General features: G+C 58.0%; 3 protein-coding genes across 6 annotated transcripts in view; 1 reads left to right on the top strand and 2 right to left on the bottom strand.

Annotated features, from left to right (window-relative positions):
• The window catches only part of NFIC (nuclear factor I C), a 73,181-nt gene extending 64,120 nt beyond the window's left edge, over window positions 1–9,061 (top strand). For all 4 annotated transcript variants that reach the window (XM_070464995.1, XM_070464994.1, XM_070464997.1 and 1 more), the window contains one exon: window positions 2,605–9,061. In XM_070464995.1, the coding sequence (XP_070321096.1) occupies window positions 2,605–2,622 (18 nt within the window). In that variant the 3' untranslated portion in view covers window positions 2,623–9,061. The remainder of the gene's footprint in view (window positions 1–2,604) is intronic.
• Window positions 9,062–14,475: 5,414 nt separating this feature from the next.
• SMIM24 (small integral membrane protein 24) lies at window positions 14,476–19,451 on the bottom strand. Its single transcript, XM_020895268.2, has 4 exons — window positions 17,867–19,451; window positions 17,012–17,117; window positions 16,686–16,751; window positions 14,476–15,438 (listed from the first exon to the last, which is right to left on the bottom strand). The coding sequence occupies exons 1-4, from the start codon at window positions 17,931–17,933 to the stop codon at window positions 15,273–15,275; spliced, it is 405 nt and encodes a 134-aa protein (XP_020750927.1). The 5' UTR covers window positions 17,934–19,451; the 3' UTR covers window positions 14,476–15,272.
• SMIM44 (small integral membrane protein 44) lies at window positions 19,377–20,146 on the bottom strand. The gene is made up of 2 exons (XM_070464993.1): window positions 19,839–20,146; window positions 19,377–19,698 (listed from the first exon to the last, which is right to left on the bottom strand). Exons 1-2 carry the CDS (start codon window positions 20,137–20,139, stop codon window positions 19,460–19,462), a joined length of 540 nt encoding a protein of 179 aa, XP_070321094.1. The 5' UTR covers window positions 20,140–20,146; the 3' UTR covers window positions 19,377–19,459.
• Window positions 20,147–20,408: the final 262 nt, after the last annotated feature.

Here is a 20,408-nt window from a genome sequence, read left to right as displayed (position 1 = left end):
GGTATGGATACCCCTGCCCCCAGAGTGCTCAGGGAGCCAGGAATTTCCTCTCCCACTCTCACCTGGCAGCCCTCCCCACTGGAGGCTGGGCATGTCCTAATTGCTTCCGAAACCAAAGCTAATAAAAGCAACGGACGGCTGCGGCCTACCTTCTTCACCCTGCCCCGGTCTCCCCCATCCATTGTGTCACCTCCCCTATCATCAGCCTCTGCATGGGGGGAGAGGGGGTCACCCCAAGTGGACAGCCTAGAAGGGGAGGGAAACCAAGGCAGGTGGATGGCGGGAACCTTTGTTTCTCTGTGCTTATGGTCACCCCCTGCTTGGTGAGCAGGCCCTACTGGGGACCAGAGAGGGTGGGACTGGGACTGTGGAGGAACCTGGGGAAGGGGGCATCTGGGCCCCTGCCTGGGAGGGGAGGGGTCGGAGCCTGCTGTCTGACGGAGGATGAGGGTGTCCGGGCAGGGGGCTCAGCGCTGCCAAGGGCTGGAAATAATGGGGAAGCAGCCTGAGCTAGCTGGCAGGCATCGGACGTGGGCTTTGCCCTGGGGGCCCAGGGGAGCCATGGAAGAGGTCGGGGGTGGGGGGTGGGGTGTGCATAGCCAGGGCTGGCAGCCAGAAAGAACTTTGTGGGGCTGGTGTCGGGGGCAGCGAAGGTGTTGGATGGAGGACCCTTCCAGATTGTGTAGGCAGGACCTTGGGTCCCTGGACTAAGAGGACTCCCGACCCCGGCAGACCCCAAAGGGAGGGAAGGGGGAGGAAGGAGCCGCGAGACCCGCTCCCCCCTCTCGGAGCCCCTGTGCTAAGGGCTCAGAGCAGAGAGGCCTCCTCTTTCTGGCACAGTCAGCACTTCCTCCGCCTTCCTTGATCCTGGCGGGTTGGCTCGCCTCTGCACGCGCCCCCCCCCACTTCCGCCCCACCTCCCAGCCTGCATCGGCTTCTCCCATCCCCACTTCTATCTCCTGCCCTCACCCTCATCAGCGCCTGGCCCCCTGATCAATATTCTCTGACCCCAATCAGCGCCCCTCCTCTAATCAATGGCAATTGATCTCTCCCTGATCCATTGCCTACCTTCTTCATCTCCCCACCCCCATCTCTCACCATCCCACCCCTTTGCCGCAGTCCTGAGCCAGCCGTCACTTTGGCCTCCAGAGTAGGGCTCTGTGGGGTCTGACACCTCCACCCCACCCTCCTGTGTGAAGGGGTGGGTCCACCTGGCCTAGCATTTTCCCCCAGTCCTCTGCCCATCACACCTGGTCAGCAGATGAGCAGAGGGCCTGAGTGGTTAAGCCATGTGCCCAGAACCACAGTGGGGGCTCCAGCCAGGCCAGGGGGTGACAGAGCCCAGACCTCACTGTTGGCACTGTGCGGCCTCAGTCTCCCCCTCAGCTGATGGGGGAGGATGTTGAGTTGAGGGTGCCTCCCCCCACCCTACCATTACGGGGGCCAGAGTCGGGCAGAGAGCTTAGGCGGGGAGGAGGCAGGGAGGAAGGGCCTGGGGAGGCTGGCCACCACAGGGGAGGGTCACGCCCAGAATGTGTCTGGTTGCCAACGGAAACCAGACATGAGGTAATGGCCAAGATGAACTTGAACTTGGCTGGAGGTGGGGGGCTGGGAGCCACGGCGCCAGTTCGATAGGATGGCCCAGCGGCTGCAGGCGGCCTGGTGGGATTGATCACCCGGTTGGAGTGTGACTGGTTTACAGCAGGCGTGGGGGCACAGCGCTGCTGTGACCTCAGTGGCATGGCTCCCGGGGGCTCCCTACCCCAGTCCCACTCCCCAGGTGGACTGGACGCAATTCCAGGGGAAGGGACTGTAATCGGCTTCCCTGTGGGGACCTAGGCCAGAGCTGTCCCTATAGACCTGGCCGCCTGACCCCACGCCTCTGTCTCCCCCTCTGTAAAGTGGGAGTCATGACCCCCTCAAAGGCCAGGCTAAGGGGTCAGCCCCAGGCAGGGGGACAAACAAGTAGCTTCTCAGGCCATAGCTCAGATGCTGTCTTCTTCCCTCAAACGCTGGTGGACTTAAGCAAGTTACTTTACCTCTCTGAGCCCCTGTCTTCTTCACTGCAAAACGGGGTCTGGGGGCAGTAGTCCCTCTTTCATGAGGGTTCTGGGGGAACCATTAAATGGGAAAATGTTAAAAGTAAAGAAGAAACAAACAACCCCAGTCACAGCGCCTGGGCACGGTGCCTGTCTGTAAAGATTCACCAGTGGTTCTCCTCCGACTAGTGAGAGTATCCCCTCCTGCATTTATACTCAGGGCTGGAGGTGGGGTTGCCAGATTTAGCAAACAAAACCACAATTCCAGATAAAGAATTTTCTAAAAAAAAATTTTAAAGCACACGTATATCCCAAAAGTTGTATGGGATATACACTAAAAGGTTTATCCAGGATTCAGGTGTAACTGAACTCCCTGAGTTTTATCCAGCAGCCCTGCTTAGGGGCCCAGTCACTTGCCCAGGGTCACCTAGCAGATTACCTAAGTCTGGGACAGAGGTCACAGGTTCCAGGGGTCGAGGGGGCTGCAGTGGGTATAGGCTGTGGCCCACGGAGTCTGACCCCCGTCTCTCTGTCTCTCTCTCTCTGTCTCCCTCCGGCCGCCCAGTCCTGGTATCTGGGATAAGAAAGATTTCCTCCCACGCCCTGCTCCTTCGTCCCAGGAATCCCAGGGGGCCGCAGAGCCGGCCCCCGGCCCACATTTTCGGTGGAAAGCTACAGCAAGCAAGAACACCCCGCCGCCGACTCCCAGCCCGGCCGAAAGACAAAATCACACAGACACATAAACACAGGAGGAAGAAAAAGAAAAAAAAAAAAACGGGAAAAAAAAAAAGACAAACGGGGGAAAAAATTACAATACATAAAAATAAACCCACCCAACCAAGAAGATAAACAGTAAAGATGACAACGCTTCGGACTCTCGGGACACCACGGCCGGACGGACCGGACGCTCGGGATCGTCCTAAGTTATTCATCTCCTCTCGCTGCTGCTGCTGCTGGTCAGGGAGGCCCAGCCACCCCCGCCTCCTCCCAGGACCAGGTGAGCACAGCCTGGAGCCCACGCCAGGCCCACGGGGCAGGACACCCAGTGAGGCCACCTCTCCACCCGCGTGCCCACCGCCACCTCCGGGACAGTGGTTTGCCAGGTTGGGGAGGCAGGCCCTGGGGGGCCAGCAAGGACCCCAGCAGCAGGCAGTGGAGGTGGCTGGGTGGGCAGGGGGCGACGGGGCCAGAAGAGGGTGGCAGGGAGACCCCGGCAAGGCCAGGGCACTAGGACATATGGCGGATACTCGGCGAAGGAGCATCCAGCAGGCGTGGACCTCTACCTGCTCTTTCGTGCGAAGCCCCTCCGCATCCGCCGGGTTTGGGAGACGTCTCTATGCAAATGACCCCCAGCCCCACCCCAGGCATAGGAGGCCACCCCAGCGCACCCCAGCCCCCACCACCGGCTACACACCCCCCCACCCACCCTGGGAGGGCCCCACGTTGCACACACTGTAAGAAATGCACTTTCCAAGGAAGGGGCTGGGGGCAGTGGAGCGGAGGGGCCTGAGGGCTGCTCTGGTCTCTCTATCCACCCAACCCTTGAACTGGGGAGGACCCCCCCACTTTAGCCCGTGGAGGTGGGAGGTGAGAGCGAGTGGTTTAAGTGCCTGATTTCCACCGCCCGCCCCCCTCCCCTGTGTCCAGCTGGGACGTGAGTGGCCGTGGGCCTCCCCTCTCCCTCCTCTCCCGCAACCTGGCCCCTTCCAGTTGCTGACCCCTCATTGCTATGCCCCCATCAGAGCTAGAGAGATGGAACCCCCGCCCCCAGCGGGTCCAAGGGGCAGAGCTGGGCCTCCTCCCGGCATCCTGCCCCGCTGGGGTAGGGGGGCTGGGGTCTTGAGAAGCCGGTGTGCCCCTCCGCCCCTACGCCTCCTCTGCCAGTGCCTTACATCCTGGAGCGACAGCCCCTCCCTGGTGCCTCCCGGCCCAAAGGGGGACCACGGTTTGCACTTTCATCCCCCACCCCCTGCTGAAGTGGGGCACAGCCAGGAGGCGTCGCCTCTGGGTGGCCAGAAGGAGAGGGGCCAGGCCGCCTGAGGTCCAGAACAGGGCTGGGGGCTCCAGCTGGGGGCGGGGAGGTCGGCGCCTTGGGGCTCCCTGCTGCCATGTAGGGGGGCCTCCCATCTGCTGAACATTTTCCGTTGAGCCGCTCCAAAAACACTAAAGCTGGGGACACGGGGTGCCTTTGCCCCGGCTTCCCGGTCCATCCATGCTCCTCCCCGGGATGGCCATCTTGGGAAGGGGGGCCTGGGAAGGGGTGCTAGGTGTTCTGGGGTCACCAGGCCCAAACACAAAGACCCCTTCCGGCCCATCAGTCTGAATCCCAACTGGTCTCCGTGCCTGGCGCTGGGGAATGCCGACCCCCATCCCCGGCCTAGGCCAAAGCCATGGCCCTGGGAGGGCCTCCGCTCACTGCTCCCAGCCTGACCCACCTCTCCCTCTCCTGGTAAACCCCCGGTGTGCCCCGGGCCTGGCCAGCCTCCTCCCACCTCCCCAGACACCGGACTTTCCTCCCAAACCAGCCCAAGGGGCTTGGCGAACCCACTCGATCATAAAGAGAAAGACAGCCCCTACACACAAGACCCTTCCCCACCAGCTGCACTCCCACTGTCCGGAGGGGTTCGAGAACCCTTGGTCCGTCCGTCTGTCCCCGGGGCCCCTGCAGCAGGTGGCCACTGGAGACAAAAGCGTGGGCCGCTCTGGGGGAGGGCAGGAGGGGTGGGTTGTGCAGTTGGGGTATCCGGAAGCTTGTCAGCCGGGAACCTGAGGGTGCGGGTAGGCAGGGAAGGGGAAGGGGCACCCGGCAGCCCCCAGCTTCCTAACTTTGCATGGTGCTTAGTCGAGGATTTCTGTGACCTGGCTCCTGACTTCAGCTCGCGGCGGCTGAAACTGCATGGCAATTGATACTGGCTCTATCTCCCTCCCCACGCCACCCCCCACTCCAGCCCTCCACCACCACCCTCCTCCTCTTTAAAAGAAAACAAAAAAAGATACAGAAAAAAAAAAAACCCTTAAAAAAATTCCATGTTTCCTAATTTGCACGAAATTTTCTATCACATGATGTGCCTTGCCTTCCAAGAATAAGTATTACCTTTAAACAATATCAGCGCACACAGATAGCTGCATGCACTGCTCGTGTAGTTTAAAAGAAAAAAAGACAAAACAATGACATGAAATAAAAAGTAAAAATTGAAAAGGGATGTATTTCTATTTGTAAAAAAAAAAAATTAAGAATTAAAAAAAAATCACACACTTAAAAATCACATTGCTTAAAGGAAAAAAAGCAATGCACGCAACAATCACCCCACAGTTTGCCCTGCCCCCAGCCTGCCCTGGGCTCTTGTCTCCCCATCTCCTGCTGCATTGGGGGTGCCCCCTGGTGCTCTGCAACCCCCCGGCCCCATCCTCGGGCTCCAGAGGGGTCATTTCGCATCCCCTGCCCACAGCAGCGGACAGACCTCAGGGGTGTGCCCTGGCCCCAGGCAAGGGCTTCTCCCCTCACTGGGCCACAGGCCAGCCCCCCCCAGACGCCGTGCATGCACCTACGCGTTCTCACCCCCCTACCCTGGGGCGGCCACCCTGCTGACAGCCAGACTCCCCCCGCCACCTCTCCCACAGGCTGGCATCCCCCTGGCTCAGGGTCGCATCGCTGTCTCACTACCCCATGCAGCCCCCTCCTTCTTGCCAAAGGACCCATCCCCATGGACTGGCCTTGGGGTGGCAGGAAGGACCCTCCTGTCACCCCCACCCCCACCCCCCCAGTTCTACTACGTCTTCCAGCTGTGACTGCAGAGGGGGTCTGGTGTGAAACAAAAAGACAAAACCAAACCCGATATATGCAATATTTGTCTGTCTGTACCTGTAAGGTCTAGCTCAGCCATGGAGGCCCGGCCGGGGGGTTGGGGGCAGGGACGGCTGGGGGCACCGCGTCACAGGCCCCGTCCAAGGGGCCGGCCATTGCTGTTGTCTTTTCTTCGGTTTTATTTTCTCTTGTTTTCCTTTCTGCCTTCTTTTTCTTTCTCTCTTTCCTTTTTTTTTTTTCCTCCAATTTTCTCTGCCTTTAACTCTACCAAAGCCGAGACAGTAGCAGTCAGTGAAGTGTCCAGGCAAGGACCCCGCGGCTGGGTCCACCAACCTTGGGCCCATCCCTCCTCGCCGTCTCTGGCCCTCCCGGTCCCCGGGCCCCTCGAACATCTGTCGGCATATGCTAGGCGGGCAGTCCCCATTCACTCCCCACCACCACCTTGGATGTTAGAATTGTCTCCAGAGCTGGGTGGGGCCTTGCAGCCAGACCCTGGCTCTCATCTACCACTCTGCTCATGCCATGTTTTCTTCCGAAAAAGACCCCTCAGCCAGCCCCAGGGCCAGAGGGAGAGACCAGGCCCCGGCCTTGACCACGCCCTTGAGCAGCCCTTTGGCCCAAGAGCCCAAGGCCCTGCTTGTCAGGCTCCATCGGGCCCATTTCTGGCTTTCATCCCCCTCCCCACCCCACCACCAGGGAAGTGGGAACAGCCAGTGGCATGGGGAGTGGGTGGCATGTCCCTGTAGGACCCCTCCTCCATAGGCTCACCTCGGACCACGGTGTCCCTCATGACTGCACCCCACAGCACCCCGGGCTCAGGGCCCCTCCCTTCCTTGCCTGCTGTGTGTCAGAATAAGGGCAGAAACACCAGGGACCAGGCTCCCACCTGCCAATGCGGTTGGGGTTCATGCCCTGGGAGGGGGAAGGGCAGGGTGTTTACTTTTGTTTTTTGTATTTTTTTGACACTTATGAAACTGACATCTCAAACCCCATCCCCTCCCAAGCCCACGGTCACCCTCTCACTCATAGCCCGTCCCATGCAGAGTCTTCAGCCTGACCTTGGGGGTCTGGAGCTTGCTGTGGAAAAGACTTAGGGAGACCTCCCCAATATATGCAAATCACCTCCATCCTTCTCTTTGGAGGGAGGTAGCAGATTCGACCAGGGTGGAGAGGGAGGTGTGGAGAGGCAAGCCGACCCCACCCTATCTGACCTGGGGAGGGAGGCTGGGTCCGGGGTCCCCAGTGCCCACGTCTGGGACCCACATTCTGGCAGGGTTATGAGCCCAGATTCCCACCCTGAGCTAGACAATCAGACCGGAAGGAAACCCCAAGGGAGGCTGCGGGGAGGGGGCCCTGCTGCAGCTCCCCAAGCAGCAGACAGTTTCAGCCTCAGCACCCCCACCGCCACCCCACCCCCAGCTCTGGAACTTTCCCTCTGTCCCGGGAGACAGCAGCGTTCCAGGAGCAAGCAGATTTGGCTGGACAGCTACCAGTGAGGCAGGATCCCGGGGCCAGGAGCAGCCATCCAGCCCTCTGGGAGAGACGGGACCCCAGCCACCCACTCCCTCTGGCTTCTCTGATGGTACTTTGACCTCCAGTGTAGGGCTATACTATACATTATATATATATGTATAATTTTGGAATTTTTTTCTCATAATACAGATTATACAGTGGCTACTTTTTATTTTGGCCTGGAGTCTCTCTCTCTCTGAGACCCCTGATTTTTACTTTGTGTGTGTGTGGGGGGGTGGGTTAGGGAGGATGATGGGAGAGAGGTTCCAGAGACATGTCTTCAGGTCCTACATCTCCTGCATCCTTCCATCTTTCTGCCCCTTCGGACACCTCCTGAGAGCCCCATCTCCAAACTGACACCGCCTCCCCCCCATCGATCTATCCCTAAGCATTTCAGAGTGTGTGGGGTCCGAGCTGGCCCCGGAGGCCCACCCCCACCCCACCCCGCTCCCCAGGCGAAGCAAGGAGACCCCAAGCAATCCCAGCAGGACTTGTTGCCAGCGATACCAAAACAGACTTCCCAAGCAGTGCCTCACACGTCTGCTGGTGTAGCTTTGAGGTCGTCCTTCCTGACTCCCAGGGGGTCCCTCAGGCCTCAGGAAAGAGGAGGCGGGATCCAACAGGAATGTGGGCTCCAGGAGAGGAAGACCCACTCCCCCCAAACTCCTGCCCTTCACACCACCTGGCTAGGAGACCCACTGGAAAGGGGCCAGGAGCTACCCAGCCCCCCTCTGGTTGTGAGCCCCCAAAGCTCACTCCCTAAATGCATCAACACCCCCGCCTCCCATCTTGGATCCCAGCCAGGCCCCCTGAAACCAAAGCCCCTTCCAGTCCAGGGGTCCTGGCCCCTACCCCCAACTTCTCACCCTCTGACCCTTGCCAGGGCCACACGTGGGGGGTGGGAGGGCAAGACAGCAGGGTGTCTGAGGGACAGAACACGTGTTGTCGGGGGGGAGGCAACAGGGAGAAAGGAGGGAAACTTGTTTTCTCTCTGAATTTCTTTCTTTCTCATTTTTTTCTCTCACATTTTTTGGTGGTGTTGCTGTTTCATTTCCTGTCGCCTCTGAGATATTTTTTGAGAGTTTTTGCCCCCATTTTGTATTTTACCAATATTACCAGGATAGTTTACTCTGTTTCTTGCTTTCTGCTTGCCACACATACCGGATCTCTCTCTCTCTCTCTCTGTCACACACACACACACACACACACACACACACACACACACACACACACACACACTGTCACACACACACACACACACACACACACACACCCCCACCCACCCACCCACCATGCTCATGAACCTATGTCAGGAGAAGGTTGGTGCCAGGCCAGCCCACTGCCCATCTCCTCCCCAAGGCAGGGATGGGGGACAAGGAGCCGGACATCCGAGCAGACCTAGGCCCAGCCTTCTTCTTGCCTGTCTCCCCTGCCCCGTGCCCCCACATCATACTCCTTTCATAACCTTGTATATTACGCAGTCGTTTCAGTTTCCGCGGACGCGCCTACCTAAGTACCATTTACAGAAAGTGACTCTGGCTGTTATTATTTTGTTTGTTTGTTTCCCTATGCAAAAAAAAAAAAAAAGAAAAAAATGAAAAAAAAATGAAAAAGGGGGGGTTCCATAAAAGATTCAATAAAAGGCAAAAAAAAAAAGAAAAAAGAAAAAATGTATAAAAATTAAACAAGCTACGCTTCGACTCTTTCTAGCTGTCTTGGGTCCTCCTTTCTGTGTTGCGTTCGGGCTGTTCCAGATTCTTGTCAAAGTGCAGGGAAGAGGCTGGAGGGGCAGGTAGCCTCAGAAAACCAGTCTTGGAATTCCTCAGAGCCTTTGATCAACAAGTTCCATGGGTATCTATGGAGCACCTGCTCTGTGCCAGCTCAGGTAATTCCACCTCCTGCCTGGCTTCAGGGACAAAGCCTGGCACACAGTCAGTGTTCCATAAATGTACAGACTGCCTTCCTTCCTTGTTTTCCCCCCACCTCGCAAAACCCCATTCATTCAGCAAAGATTCCCTGAGTATCTTTTGGGTACCTAGCCCTTGGGACACAGTGGAGAACAAAATGCCCTAAATGAGCTGCCTTCGTGGCACAGTTCAAAGTTGGGAAAACAGAAAATAAACAATAAAAATAAATGTATGTCAGAGGAGATAAATGCCAGGGAGACAAATAGAGCAGAGTACAGGATAGGAGAGTCGGCCTCATGTGAGGAAGTAACCTTTCAACAGGAGTTTGAATGGAGAGAAGAAACAGCCCCCTGACAATCTGACAGAAGAGTTTTCCAGGCAAAAGGCACACAGCGTGCAAAGGCCCTGGGGCAGGGCTGTGCTGGGTGTGTTGGGGGAACTGTGAGGAGGCCAGTGTGGCTTGAGCGGAGTGAGGGAGGGGGAGAGGGAGGGGGGGGCAGGGGTTTGTGGGCCACAGGAGGACTTGGGACTTTTAGCCCCAGGGAGGTGGGAGCCCTGGCGGGCTGTGGGCAGAGGAGGGGACAGGGCTTGGCTTGGTTCCTGTACGCTCACCTCCAGGAGGCCCTACCCACCTGCCTAGGTGGGGCCCATGCTTGCCCTCCCAGCACCTCAGCATCCCTGTCTCTCCCACCCCACCCCTGGCCACTCAGAACCATTCATGTCCAGCTCTCCCCAAAGCCACAGGGGGGTGGGGGGCACGGAAATATCATGCCTATCGAAGTGGCTCCGTTGTGTCCAACTGCGACCCCGTGGACTGTAGCCCACCAGGCTCCTCTGTCCATGGGACTCTCCAAGCAAGAATAATGGAGTGGGTAAGCCATTCCCTTCTCCAGGGGATCTTCCCAACCCAGGGATTGAACCTGGTCTCCCGCATTGCGGGTGGACTCTTTACCATCTGAGCCACCAGGGGCGCTCATTATGCCTGTGAGGGGTAGTCACTCCCCCTTCTTGGCGGGGAGGTCCTCCATCCTATCCCCCAGCAGTCCCCCAGAGACCCCAAGACATGTAATCAAAGCTCCCCGGCTGCCCAGTCTCCTTCCATCTTACCCACACGCCATCCCGCACTCCGTGGAGGGGCTTTTCACTGACGGGGAAACTGAGGCACAGAAAGACGGCAAGATGAGCGGAGAGGGACCCAGATAGGATGCGCCGACGCGGACACCCAGGAACGCAGCCCACCCCGCCGCCCAGTAACAGGCGCAGAAGACACAGGCGTGAGGCAGGGATGACGGATCCCAGGACCCCCGGGTGGACGCGCACCCTTCCCATGCCCATGCAGCATTCCCAAAAAGGATGGTCGCTTCTGCGCTCAGCGAAGAGGTTCTGGCGCCCCCTTGTGGTCAGACCTAGGACTTTGATCCGGAAACCAGGTCCCGGGCGGAGGAGTCAGCTGACCCCGAACCCCACAGTCCCGCTTGGGAGGGAGGGGAGGCGGGGGGCGGGGGGCGGGGGGCGGGGGGGGGGGGGTGGAGGGAAAAGGGGACCTAGAAGGAGCTTCTTTTGCGGGATGGGGCTCTCATCTCTGGTGAGGGGCTGAACTTGGTGGGGGTTCAGCTGGGATGGAGGGTTCAGCCGGAGCCTGCAGGTTCATCCCAGGGTCGAGGCTCAGCCGGGGTGGGGGAGCTCAATCTGGCCTTTAATCTCAAGGAGAGCCGAGTCTTTTTCATCCATTGGCCCCTGGGGTAAAACAATTTGGGGGCTTTGAAAGGGCTGTCCCAACACTGGCTCCCCACTAAATTCCAAAAAAGGGGCACGCTTGCGACAACCAAAAACCGCCCCCGAAATGCCCCCTGACGCCTCCTGGTAGGGAAGTCCCGCCCCTGCGGAAAGGGAGGAGCCCAGACCGCCTCGCTTCTCGGCTTCCCGCCCCACCCTCCGCACGGCCACCCACGCGGAAGCCCCGGGCCTCGCACGGAGGAAACTGGGGGACTGAAAACTGCGCTCCCAGAACTGTCGTCTGAAAACACGCTCTCTGACCTTCAGGATCCCCCAAGTCTGAGGCGGCAGGCTCATTTGTCCCCACCCCCATCCTCACCATATCAGCATACAGAAAGCTGATGTTTGTTGGATGCCTTTAGGGTGCTGGGCCCAGCGCTCCGGAGTTTTGTAGACAGTATTTCAGTCAGTTCCTCATGACAACTTAAGAAGAATTTATTCTTTCCTTTTACAGAACTAGGCTCTTGGGCACAGAGAGGTTAAGTTACTTGCTCCGGGATACACAGCAAAGGAGTGGGGACTCCAGCCCCTTCTCTATGGAGCCTCCACACCAGGAGTGCAGGACAGGAAGAGGGAGTAATGATCCTGTGTCGCCCACCCACTCCCACCCCTGCACCCTCATCCCACCCCCTGGGAGTGCTAGCGTGCAGGACAAAGTGCTGAAACTCAGCACATGGTAGAAGTCCTCATCTCCCAGAAACAGCCCTGCGCTCTGAGTCAGCTCAAAGTTCATGTTCAGGGACAGCAAACAGCAGCCAGGAGAGGGACTGGGACTCTTGTAAGCTCTTGGAAGAGCTTACACCTGGGCAACAGGAGGACCTGCCTTCTCCGATGAAATCCAAAAGCTGACAGAAATTGGGAGGTGGGGAAAGAAATCAGGCGCTGGGTAAAAAGATGCCTGCGATGGACTGGGTTAAGAGACATGAGACAGTGGGGGGGGGGGGGGGGATGTGGGCGGCTCCTTCTCCAGGGGTGCCCTCCAAGCTCAAGAAGAATCATCAGGTGGAGACCAAGCTTGGGAAGGGGTACAGAACCACTAGGTAACACACAGAGAGCCCTCTGAGAGGGATTTGGGGCAGGTTCTGAGACCTCTGAATCCCAGAGAGTCATCTTACTGGCCTCAAGACCATGTCCTTTGCTGACAGGGTGTGGAGAAGGCATTGGGGCATCCCTGGAGGACTGCCTGGAGGAGATAAGTGGGAAGACTTCATGTGGAGGAACTTGCCGTTGCTTCATGGTTCGGAGGCCCCTCTGTCTCCTCCAGTTCCAGCCCCCAGTCGTCGTCTCCCTTTTCCTTTCTCACAGTCTCCTCTTCCTTCTCTTCACTGCTGTGGAGACCAGAAGAGCCCAGATAATCCGAGTTAATAAGGACAGACAGTGCTCCAGGCCTCTGACGATTCTCCCAGCTCTGAGTCCTGCAGGCACCCTTACTGTTCCCATGACACAGAGGGGGACAAGACTCAGGCAGCTTAGGACACTGGCCCTGTTAGAACATGAAGAAAGTTCAGGAGCACCAACTGTCTGAGCCAAAACTGAGCTCTTAATTTCTGGCCTCTTTGACTTCCTGGGTTTCAGAACTGCGGGTGAGTAGACAGGCAGAGAGATGAAGGGCTGGACCGACGGATGAGTGGATGGATTAATGAGTGTGTGGACAGATGAACGAATGGACCCATGGATGGGTGGTGGGAAGGTGGGTGGATGGATGGATGGACAGATAAGAGGGATGGATGATGGAGGGAGGGAAGGAGAGAGAAAAGGTGGGAGACAGGTCAGGAGGGATGATGGGTGATGATGGACAGGTGGATGGGTAAATGGATGCTGTTGGCATAGGGATGATACTTTATAGACCCCCCCTATTGAAACACATCCTAGGGATGGGGGAATCTCTGTGAGGAAGCCACCCTCGTTTTGCAGGTAGGTAGTCAGGAGAGAAGTCAGTGAGGTCCTGTGAGGCCCCCGTGGGGACCTCTCAGAATCAGAGAATTACCCCGCTGGTCCTGCCCTGTCTTGAAGGACGCTCGGAGACGAAAGGGGCTCCCAGAGGGGAGGGGCTTGGCGCGGGGAGGGTCTTAGAGGGGCAGGACTCAGAGAGGGGAGGGGCTCGGTAGGGGAGGAGCTTAGAGGGGAGGGACTAAGAAAGGGGCGGAGCTGAGATGCTAAAGAGTTAGCGATGGGGAGGGGCTCAGAAGGATGAGAACCCACCTGTCCTGGGACTCCCGGCACCAGACGGCATAGACCAAGGTGAGGACAAAGATGAGGAAGAGCAAGGCCAGCGCAGCCCCTAGCCCCACCAGCCACGACTTCCGCTGGGCCACTGCGGGCGGGGGCAGGGCTGGGTCAGAGTCGGGGCCCCAGGATGGGGCTCTCTTCCCTACCCCACCCCCACTCCCTCCCAAGGCCTTACGGGGTTGGGCCTGCACCAGCCTTGGGACCAGAGCTGCGAGAAGAGAGAGTTGACCGGGGGTCTTCCAGAATCTACCCATCCTGCGCCCTCTGTCCTCGCCCCTACCAGCAGATTCTGGGGTTGCAGCCCCGGCGGGAGAAGGAAGTGGCCTGCCCAGCGCAACCCAGGGCAGGGTGTGGCCGGGGCCCCAGGAAGTAAGAGGTGGGGTCCCCTCCCTGAGTTCCGGGCACCATGGGGAGGGGCTCAGGGTCCTGAGCTTCCGAGTCCCTGCGTCCCTGAGGCCCATCCTGACCCTCACTCTCCACGATCAGAGCCACGGTAGGGGCGGCTCAAGAAAGGTGGGGAACCAGGCATCGCATTGGCTCTGAAGTCCCAGCACCTCCATCAAGTCTCAAACTCTGGTGGTCAGAACTCTTGTCCTCACACGGCAAAAGAGGAGCCAACTCGAGGCTCAGAGAAGTCAGGCCAATTCCCTGGGGCCACACAGCATCCCAGAGGAACACAGTTTTCCCAGCTAGGAACACCCCCTACCCCAACCCTCTCCCATTCTAGGACATGAACCTCCAAATCTGACCTTAGCCAGCCCCTGCATGTGCCCGTCCTCTGGGCAGCCTAGGCTTCATTCCCAGCACTGCCAACAACAACCAGGGAGACCTGGGCTGGTGGCTTCCTTCTTTCTAAGTCTCAGTATTTTCATCTGGAAAATGGGACGAACTGCAAACCGACAAGAGACTGAGACCGTAAGGATGCTAGGCGTTCAGTGGAAGCATCTTCTAGGGAGATTATATATTTTTATTTACGACTTTTCTGCCCCCTGGTGGCCGATCCTGGGATAGTCTCAGAAGCTCCCCGCCTTCTGGGCTACCGCCCCAGCTACTGGCTCCACAAGGGAGCCTTCTCGCGTGCTCCGCAACAAGAGAAGCCAACGCAATGAGAAGCCTGCACAACAAGAGAGTACTGTTGTGGCCCCGCTGGCCACAACTAGAGAAAACCCCGCGCAGCAGCGGAGACCCAGCACAGCCAGTAAATAAATAAAATGATAAACGCCAGCCTTTATCAAAGTTCTCATTAGGAAATGGTTAACATCAAGGGCAAGGTCCAGGGCCTGAAGAAAGTGAGGAGAGCAGGGGAGGCTTGTCCCCTCCCAAGATGGTGCGCCCAGGGTCACCCCACCCGTCAAGACCCTGTGCCTGGAAATGGAGTCACATGAGCCAAAAACCCAGGGGTGGGGGGAGCAAGGCTTTTCCAGGAGACAGCTCTCAGGGCTCAAAGTTCAGGGTTCAGGACGGCAGGATCAAGATTGCAAAGGGAGCGTCTGATCTGCCCAGCACCTGGGCACGGTGGAGTTTGGTCTCCCACAGCTGCCCGGGCGTTGCTCCCAGCCCCCAAAGCTGTCTCCTCCCTGGGGAAACTGAGTCCCAGTGGACAACGGAAGCCCTTCTGAAAGGCTCTCCCCCGAGGGGCAGCCCCTGGCCTATACTGGTCCTGAAGCTGAATGGGAGGGAGGAAGTTTTGGTCAATAGATGTCAGGCAGTGGGGAGAAGCAGGTGGAGCGATGAGAGTGTGTGGGTTGGGAGTTTCTCAGGAACCAGGGATGGTCTCCAAGTGCAAGAAGAATCACCAGGCATAACAAATCATAACAGTATAGACTGCATAACACACAAAGGGTCCTCCTTGGTTGGGGGTGGGTAGGGTTCCAAGCCTCTTCATTCAGGGTGCTGTACTCAACCCCAGATGGAGTCACTGCAGTGGCTTCAGGTTTAGTTCATTGCGTCTAGGGTGTGGAAGGGGCACTTCTGGCGGGTTGCTTAGAGGAGGCGACTGAATCTTCACATGGCCGTGTTCTTGACTTCCTCATAGTCCCTGCACTCCTCATTTTCCTCTAGCTCCAGCCCGAAGTTTCTCTTTCCTTTCTTCTTGGCCTTTTTCCCCTTCCCAGCTTTTTTCTCTTCGGCCTTTTCCTCCTTCTCTTTCTTCCCCTCCTTGTCTTCTTTTCTGTAGGGACACAAAGACCTCAAACCATGGTAACAAAACATTCCCAGTTAACAGACCCTCACCTGTACCAGGCCTTATGATGAATGCTTTACAAAAAGTCTTTGCTGAATCTTCAAAATAGCCCTTACAAGGTAGCCTCGTGATTTCCATTTCACAAAGGCAGAAACTAAGATTCAGTTGTTCATTGGAAGAATGGATGGATGGATGATGTATAGATGGGACAATGGATGGGTGGATGGGGAAATGGATGGATGGGAGAATGGATGAATGGATAGATGGATGGGTGAATGGATAGATGGGTAGGTGGATGAATGGATGGATGGATGGATGGATGGAAGGATGGGAGGATTTGTGGGTGGGAGTATAAATGGATGGATGGGGAAGGAATAAATCCGGCAGGGAACAAACTATGAATTAGGAGCACTTATTGGACCCGGAGCCTCCAGCACATCCTGAGAGCAGGAATCACACTTTCCTGGGGCTGAGCTGGGTCTAAACAAAGCATAGTCCAGCCCAGACCCCTCCCTCAGGCATCTTGGGCTCAGCTGAGAGTCTTCCAGCCAGGATATTCTCCTCCCAGCTCCCAGCTCCTACTCCTGTCCCCAGACCTTTGCCCAAGTTGGGGTGCTTGCTCCGTAAGAGCCCCCAGCCCTGCCCACATCCCTCAGCTCTCATCAGAGTCACATCTGGAAACAGGATCATGGGAGACGCTGAATCCAGGAGAGTCACCCACACCAAATCACATGCTTGCACACAGTCCCTGCACTATCCCACACCACCATCTTGTTCAACAGGTATTTAGTAAGTGCCTACTGCATGCCAGGCCCTGGGAAAGGCCCTGGGGACACAGCCTGGACCAAAGCTAAGTTCTGTTCACGTACTGGAAACCAAAATCTAGTGTCAAGAAACCGGTAAATGACTTAGATAATTTCAGTTGGCAATACATGCAAAGAAAGATGCAGGGCTGTGTCAGAGAGAGTGTCAGAAACGTTGTTGGTCAGGTTGGGCTTCTGTGGAGAGGAAACATTTAAGCAGGGGCTGGAGGAGAGACAGAGCCAGCCAGAAAATATGGGCAAATGTGTAAAAATCAGAACAAACAGTAGGTGCAAAGGCCCTGGGGCCAGAGTGCGCTTGAGGTGTTCAAGGACAGAAAGAGGTCATCAGTGCACACCCACCCCTCCTCTCCCTGAGAGGGACTTCACGCAGACCTGCTAACCGTACACACACACATGCCCACACAGCAGTACCTCAGATCCACCTCCTCATATGGATTGGGATTCTTCCTGAATGTGGGCTTCTCTTCATCCTCAGCTCTGCAGAAGAGATGGGAGTCAGAGGGGTGGTGATGGATAAAGGGCAGGAAGTGGAGGCAGCCTCAGTCTCCTCCAGATTAAAGGAACTCCAGGAAGCAAGAGCTGGCAGGGGGAACTGCATGACTGTCCTGGGCTGTGGGTGCAGGGGGAGCAGGGAAATAGGGAGACAAGGATAGGGGCCAGAGAGGGTCATGAAGTGGGAGGAGGTGCCCAGCACTTTGGGGATATGGAGGAGAAGGGGTGAGGAACGGGGTTCCCACCTTGCTTTGGAGCACCAGAGGCGGTTGGCCAACATGAAGATGAAGACAATGAACAGGAACCCCACGACCGCAGCCAGGCCCACCAGCCAGGGCTTCAGATGGCGCTCTGTGGGGAGGTGGGGGGAGGGGGGACTCAGAAATGGGAAGGGTGGAAAGTGGAGTGTTAGCCCCTCAGTTGTGTCCGACTCTGTGTGACCCCATGGACTGTAGCCCACCAGGCTCCTCTCTCTGTGAGATTCTCCAGGCAAGAATACTGGAGTGGGTTGCCATGCCCTCCTCCAGGGGATCTTCCCGACCCAGAGGTCAAACCCAGGTCTCCCTGCATTGCAGGTGGATACTTTACTGTCTGAACCACCAGGGAAGCACCAGGGAAAGGTGGGGGGGCCCCCCAAAAGGACAGGGAAAGACGAGTGCAGGAGATACTCAGACATTAGCATGTGCGATCTAGTTCCCCAACCAGGATGGAACCCATGCCCCCGGCAGTGGAAGTGTGGAGTCCTAACCACTGGACTTCCAGGGAAGTCCTTTAAATTTGTTTGCTTGTTTTTGTGACACCACAGCTTGTGGGCTCTTAGTCCCCTGACCAGGGGTTGAACCCAGGCCTCGGGCAGTGAGAGAGCAGAGTCCTCAACAGGGGACCTCAGGGAAGTGCCTCAGAGATGGCGGTGCTCAGAGATGGGGTTGGAAGCCCTGAGGGAGTGGGGGAGTTGGGGAGGGGGCCTCCCTTCTCTTCTGCCTGTCCCTTCTCCTCTCAGGGTCCTTGGTTTCTCATCAAGTGGGGAGGGCGCGAGCCCATGTCCGAGCCCATCCCCCAACCCCTCCTCCCACCCCCCAAACCAGAGGTCAGAGCCTTACCCTTCTGGGCCTCAGCTGGTGACAGGAGCAGACCCGTGAGCAGAAGCAGGATCCCTAAGGTCCCCATCGTGCAGAGGAGCCAGCAGCCGGGGTGCTGGAGTGTGTGGTCCCCCCGTCAGGATCAGGGAAGGCCCTGCCCAGCTCCTGATAAGGGGGCAGGCAGGTCTGGGGGCGGGGCAGGCCCCGAATGAGGGCCCCTCCCATTGCCCCACCTGGTTGGCATCCCACACCCTCTCCCCCACCTTCCAGGAGGGCAGACTCTGGACCTGGTTGTAACGATTAACTCAGGAGTCCAGCCCCTCTGCCCTGCGTCCCACCCCCAGACAGCCGGCCTGCGGGTCCCCCCAGGCTCGCCCCACAGGGGCCGAGCTGAGATGGCCCTGACCTGGCTTCCTGACTCAGTGCTTTTACGCCTCATTACATTTCTTTCTCTGCACACACCACAGACTTTTGCCACCTGCATTTTACAGGGAGGCCAGGACCGCCAGGCTGGGCAGAAACAGCCAGCACTGGGATGTGAACATGGGTCTCTCTCATCGCCAGCTTATACTGCTTCATCGTGGCTCCCCGACCCCGGGGCACCCACAGCCAACGCCAGGAAAGCACAAGGAGCAGGAAAGGAGGGGCCCCCCTCCACCTTCAAGCCCAGGAGAACGGGGCCCGAGCAGCCGGTGACTCAGGCTCCAAGTCTCCTGTGTGGCAACCTTGATCACTAAGTTGATTAGATAGATGGCCCTGTCTGGGAGAAGGGGGACCCTACCCCTCAGCTGCCATGAGACAGCCACAGCCCAGGCACGTGGCAGGAAGACTGGGGCGGGGAGGCCTGGCCCTGCTCCAGGCCACCAGCATCACTGCCCCCTCCCTTCCTGAGCTCTGACCGCGGCCGCAGTGCCTGAGGGCCACTCACTGGAGCCCAAGACCAGCCCACACTTGAAGTCCGTACTGTGTGCCCTGCCCCATGCAAAGCTCAGGAGGGAAGGAGGCCCCTGTCCTCGGGGTGCCCTCAGGCTAGTTAGGAAGGCAGGACCCCCAGAGACAGACCACCCCATAATCTAGCCGAGAGGACCTGGGGGTGGAGGAGCCCAGGCGGCACGCCTCTGCTTCCCCAGGCAGGTCGCTGGCTGGGCTGGCCTCATCCCGCAAAAAATTCTCTCCGCTCCAACCAAGTCATGTCTGGGCTGCATGCCTCCGTTTTCCCATCTAAAAAATAGGTGGATAAGTCCCACATTGGAGGATTGAATGAAAGAAAATACAGAAAGGGCTTGCTTAGCATCCCACAGCTTTAGCTAAGGGTTGGCCACTATTGTGATCTCTCTTTTTTTTTAAATCTCCTTAGTGTTTTTGGTTTACAGGTTGCCCAGGGCTTGGTGGAAACTGAGTTGGGTTAGGCTCTGGCAGAACGGGGGAAGCCAGAGCATGCAAATAAACCAATGTCCAACCACTGGAGCCTGCCAGCCAAGAAAGACCATGTTTTCTGTCAAGACAGCGCAGATCAGTGGAGAAGAGGCTCTGACGGGCATGAGTCCACTTTATATTAATACAACCACCAAAGGGGCTGGAGCCAGCCTCCTGGGCCCCAGGGCAGGGCCCAGCTCAGCCCAGCTTCCAAAAAGAGCTCCGGACTGGTGGATCTTTGAAGGCAATGGAGGGGCGGCGGGGGGCCCTGGTGGGGGCTTCTGTGGGGGCCCCCTCGCCACCCCCACCCGCGTCCTCCTCGCCCCGCCAGGCCAGAGCCAGCTGCAGGTCCAGTTCTTCCAGGTCTTCGCCCTCGGGGCTCTCGGGCAGCTCCCGGGGGGCGTCCTCCTGATCCGGCTTCGGGCCAAAAGCCCAGTCTGCGACAGGAAGGTGATGAGAAGCGTCCCCAGGCATGGCCACCTTCCACCCTCTTCCCTGGCTACGGGAGACCCTTGGGCCCTCCCTCCCCCCGTGATCCAGCACTAGCCCACGCCAGGTGTGCTGGGTAGCGGCTCACCAGCCAGATCGTGGGCAAGGTCCTTGATGAGATGGCCCACAATGGCGTAGGCCACGGCCACCACCAGGAACGCAGCCAGCAGCAGGTACAGCACGTACCTGGGCAGGCGGATGGTGTCCAGTGGCGGCGGGCGGTATTCCTCATAGAGTGGCGGGGCCGGGCTCCAGTTGTCCATCCCCTCCTCGGTCGCCAGCCCCGGCATGACAGCCACCTGGAGCAGGAGAGGCCCGGAGGTGACCTGCCTGGCGGAAGTATTAAGGAGCTTTGGATAAGAGGATTGGGGCTCCCCTGTGGCCACCATCTGCCTGGGTGTGGATCACATTGCAAATCACTTCCGCCCACTGCCCCCTCCCTCGCTCAGCAACAGCCGCTGCCAGGCGCTCCCCTGCACATCCATCACCCCCCACAGGGCCTTAGCACAGGTTGCTCCCTCTTCTGGGAAAATCCCTACCCTCCTGGAGCTGACGGTCAAGATGGGGAGATAGGGAGTTTCCCAAGTGATTTAGTGGTAAAGAATCCACCTGCACTGCAGGAGATCCAGGAGATGTGGATTCAATCCTGAGTCGGGAA

This window comes from Odocoileus virginianus, chromosome 3, assembly GCF_023699985.2.
Source record: "Odocoileus virginianus isolate 20LAN1187 ecotype Illinois chromosome 3, Ovbor_1.2, whole genome shotgun sequence".
Taxonomy (NCBI): Eukaryota; Metazoa; Chordata; class Mammalia; order Artiodactyla; family Cervidae; genus Odocoileus; species Odocoileus virginianus.
This window is presented reverse-complemented; position numbering and strand designations above follow the sequence as displayed.